Below are 4,288 nucleotides of genomic sequence, written 5' to 3'. Positions count from 1 at the left end.
GAAACACTGCTTTAAATCATCCACAACGCGAAATTCGCATCATGGCACTTTTAAAAACTAATTCAAACGACCACGAAGGGAAATTTGCGTCATGGCTTCTATTTGACCGATTTTTCTTTTGTAACAATTTTTAATTGTATATTTGTTTTTTTCGCGGAACATTTGAAGGGGCTTCACAGAGCACCCGTGTTCCGCAGACCACGGATTGAGAACCACTGATATATACAGTTGATTCTGTTTAATTGGGACACGTTAGGACTAATTCATTTTTGCCCAATTAAGTGGCTGCCCCAATTATACGAACTAATAATAAATTATAAAATATGTAATACATAGGTAAATAAATAAGGTAAAAAATAATAATTAGGTACCTATTTTAATGCTTTATTAAACCAAAATACAAAAAATATTTGTACTATAAATTTGCCAGGCTCACGATGATATAGGTAACTGATGCGCATCGCACTTGTGTTGCCAAATACAATATTAGTAATGACGTACTCAAGGGATGACCATTTGATTCATTCCTGATCAAACGATTTTTCTTTTCTCCCTTTTTAGATAGAACATGTTCTTACTAAAAAGGGAGAAAAGAAAGGGTGTCTACAAGTCACCTTATGGTCTTCCTTTGTGCAGAGTTTCCTTTACTTGGAGATGGGCCACTTCGGCAGGAGCGTCCATAGAATCCGCCAGCTCTGGGTTCTGGTCTCAACGATCGCATGGCTGCTGTTCGAATCTAAATGTAATCATGCACATAATACCTTCCAAGAGAACTCTAGCTGTCTTCCAACTCAGTCGACAGACCTCGAAAGATTGTCCAGGGATCTTTTTTTCTACGCTTTTAAGGGGATCGTCTGGTCCAATCCAGAGCGGGGTCAGTAGCTCGCATTCAAGTCCCCTCAGACGGAATTCCAGTGTGATGCATCTTGCTATGCTGACACCCTCTGGAAAAACCAAACTGTCAGAGAGAGACAAAATCGCTTTGTCTCTGCCAGCCCTTAGGCCTACACAACATTAGTGTATATGTTATGGACAAAGTGATTAATACGGGCATTATGAATAACGACCAACAAAATTGGGCATTGTAATAAATTTCTAAAAGAACATAGGCTACATCTTCAGCTCTTTTGGTTTTCAATGATCGTAGTTGAACAAATTTAGTTAGATGGTCTGGATACACGAGTATAAATTTATAATCCTATAATTTCAGGAGGGGCTGTGAAAATGTTTGCAAGTCTAAAAATAGATCGACTCCGGTTAACAGGTTCGAAGAATTTATTTAATTATTTCACAGGTGTGTAGAGAGATTGTAATAATTTATCAAATTGACCAGTCATTATGAATACTGCTACCACCTAGTCAGGCAAAGTAATGATAATACATTAAGGAGTGATCATCTGACATACGCTAGCCAATCAGAACTTACCATCTTAGTTGTGCGTGCGTATTGCATTTAGGCTTGGTAGTTAAACCGATTTTATGTAATAAAATGGTCGATCTTATAGATATGCAGTCGCAAGCCGATGAGGATTATAAATTTATACTCATGTATCGAGACCATCTAACTAAATTTGTTCAACTACAACAATTAAAAACCAAAAGGGCTGAAGATGTAGCCTATGTTCTTTTAGACATTTTTACAATCTTCAGTGTACAGAGTATTCTACAAAATGATAACAGCAGAGAATTTGCCAATAATGTCATAAAAGAAATGTGTAATATGTGGCCCGAGTTAAAAATGGTGCATGGAAAGCCCAGGCACTCACAAAGTCAGGATTTAGTAGAAAAATGTAATCAAGACGTAGAAAATATGCTTAGTTCTTGGTTGGAGACTAACAATACTAACAAATGGTCAGAAGGATTACGTTTTGTACAACTGATGAAAAATCGAGCGCATCATACTGATATAAACTGCAGCCTCTATGAGGCCATGTTTGGAGCAAAGTTAAAAGTTGGACTAAAGAATTTTATACCCAACGAATCGTTGACCAACATTAATATGGAGGGGAATCTAGAGAGACTTTTTTAAACTATTGACAAAGTAAGTCAAAGTTGTTCAAACTCTGAAAGTTCAGGTACCGTCCAAGAAAACATTATAAAAGATTATTCGATAATGCCTTCCTCACATAGCAATATATAACTGATGAAGTTCAAAGATCTACATTGTCTTCACATGAAAAAATCTAAACCAGGATGTTATTAGTATTACAGAATTGGTGAGTGAAGAAGAAACAATCCAAACAATTGATCCAAAAATAAAAGAAAAAATAAGAAATGTATCTAAAACAAGGAAGATGGCTTTGTTAAATCTTAAAAAGCAAGCAGAAAAAATGATTAATACATCAAATTCCAAATACACAGCAGCTAATGTTGGTGATACAGTAAGGATTCTTGTACTGTACCTGATGTAGATCGAGCCCGCAGTGATGAAAAAATATTTTAGGTGTCATTGTTGAGGTTAAAGATAAAAGCCTTTACAAATTGGGTACCAAATATGGCATATTAAATCTATTATATTCCAGAAACCAATTTACTGTTTGTAAAGAAAACTTCATTTCTGTTGAAGATGTACTGGGTGCAGAAATTTCGCTTAGAGAATGTGCAAGAATGTCATCAATTTCTGGAGGTCAAGGCTATAGTCGATGCTGCTGCAAAATTGGTTGCAAATCTAATAGATGCAAATGCTACAAAGAAAAAAAATTACGTAATTCCAAATGTCATCAAAATCTTAATTGTTCAAATAAGTAAACTAAAGAAACATTTAATATTTTATATAATTTATACCAAAAATAAAACTCCAGAAGTTTCCTGTAAATTGATTTTTTTAATTAAGTATAAATTTGTTAATAAATACTTTTTGTTAATATTAGTTTAATTAATATAGTTAAAAGTAATTTGAAATAATTTACAAAAAATAAATATTTCTAAATGAAATAAGTGGAGTTTTTTTTAATAAAATTTAAAATTTGGTACTAAATACGATACGCACACGCAACTGAGTGCCGATTGGCTAGCGTATGTCGGATGATCACTTCTCAACTTATTGTCATCACTTTGCCCAACTAGGCGATAGCAGTATTCATAATGACCGGTCAATTTGATAAATCAATCAACATTTATCACACTGCGCGCCCTTTTTGGTCATTATTCATAATGCCCGATTAATCACTTTGTCCATAACATATATAATGTCTACATATTTTTGAAATATCCCTAAAATACATCAAAAATTGCTAAATTCTTTTCCTGCTACTCAGTTAATATAATCTTTATTGTCTGACACTGCTGAGCATAGCCAGGCAGGAAATACAGAAAAACACATAGTAGATACATGCTATAGGTGCATACAAGGGATGCAATAATATAATGGCAGAGAAAAGTAAAATAAAAGAAATGAAATTAATTTTTATTCTTATTTCCATTTAAGATTAAAAAATAGAAGAATCAAAAAAAAAGTAAATTATAACAAAAGTAACATTGTTGTACATCAAAGCCTACATGCTGTTAAAGCATAATAAGGCGTGTAAAATTGGCACCAAGGCTAGAGTTAACCAGATCACTAGAGAGCAGGTCAATGGATCCCACATCTAATAGAGTAGAGTGAAACAAATTCCTTTAACAAGTTAAAGTTGCTGTTGCTTTGTAAGAAAAAATCAGGCTTCACTGGCCAGTCTATATTGTTCATAATAGCATGCTGCATGCACTGATGCCTGATGTCATCCAGCATAGAACAGTTGTATAAATAGTGCATCACACCATCCTACACCCCACAGAGCTGACAGCAGTCAGAATTAGAGTGGTGAAACCTTTACAGGTAAACACAAAAGTGCCCGTGTTCTGTCAAAAATTGGGCTAAATCATGTATAGGTTGAATCCATTTGCTGTGAACACATTCCTTGACCTTTGGGATAAAACTTCATGTTATGTACTATTGTGGAATCTTGTCCCAATCTAGCTGCCAGATCTCTAAGGCATTGTTCCAGATAAGGTATTTAAGTTTTGGCTTAGGAATGAGATTGTAGGCAGGAAGAGTATCAGGATTAGGCGTTACGTTTTGTGCCAGGAAGTCAGCCCATTTATTATCCAGAATGCCGCTGTGTCCTTTGATCCAATTGATGGCATACTCATTACAAGATGTAGAAGCTGCAACAAAGATGATGTTTGCAACAGGGTGAGTATTATTATTATTTCCCAAAGCAGCAACAGTCGCAGCACTGTCTGTGAAGATGTTTATGAGTTTGTTCACAAAGTTAGTGTTTCCATTAATAGAGCAAAGATCTCAGCTTGG

At 34.9% G+C, this 4,288-nt stretch overlaps 1 protein-coding gene across 1 annotated transcript; it reads left to right on the top strand.

Annotated features, from left to right (window-relative positions):
• The first annotated feature begins 1,489 nt into the window (after window positions 1-1,489).
• Window positions 1,490-2,029, top strand: LOC136974939 (KRAB-A domain-containing protein 2-like). Its single transcript, XM_067269938.1, has one exon. The coding sequence runs from the start codon at window positions 1,490-1,492 to the stop codon at window positions 2,027-2,029; it is 540 nt and encodes a 179-aa protein (XP_067126039.1).
• Window positions 2,030-4,288: the final 2,259 nt, after the last annotated feature.

This window comes from Centruroides vittatus, unplaced genomic scaffold (genome assembly GCF_030686945.1).
Source record: "Centruroides vittatus isolate TY-2023 unplaced genomic scaffold, ASM3068694v2 contig_359, whole genome shotgun sequence".
In the NCBI taxonomy this organism is placed as follows: domain Eukaryota; kingdom Metazoa; phylum Arthropoda; class Arachnida; order Scorpiones; family Buthidae; genus Centruroides; species Centruroides vittatus.
This window is presented reverse-complemented; position numbering and strand designations above follow the sequence as displayed.

Coding starts and splice junctions, on each gene's coding strand:
- LOC136974939 (XM_067269938.1), top strand. CDS start 1,490: ATGGTCGATCTTATAGATATGCAGTCGCAAGCCGATGAGGATTATAAA.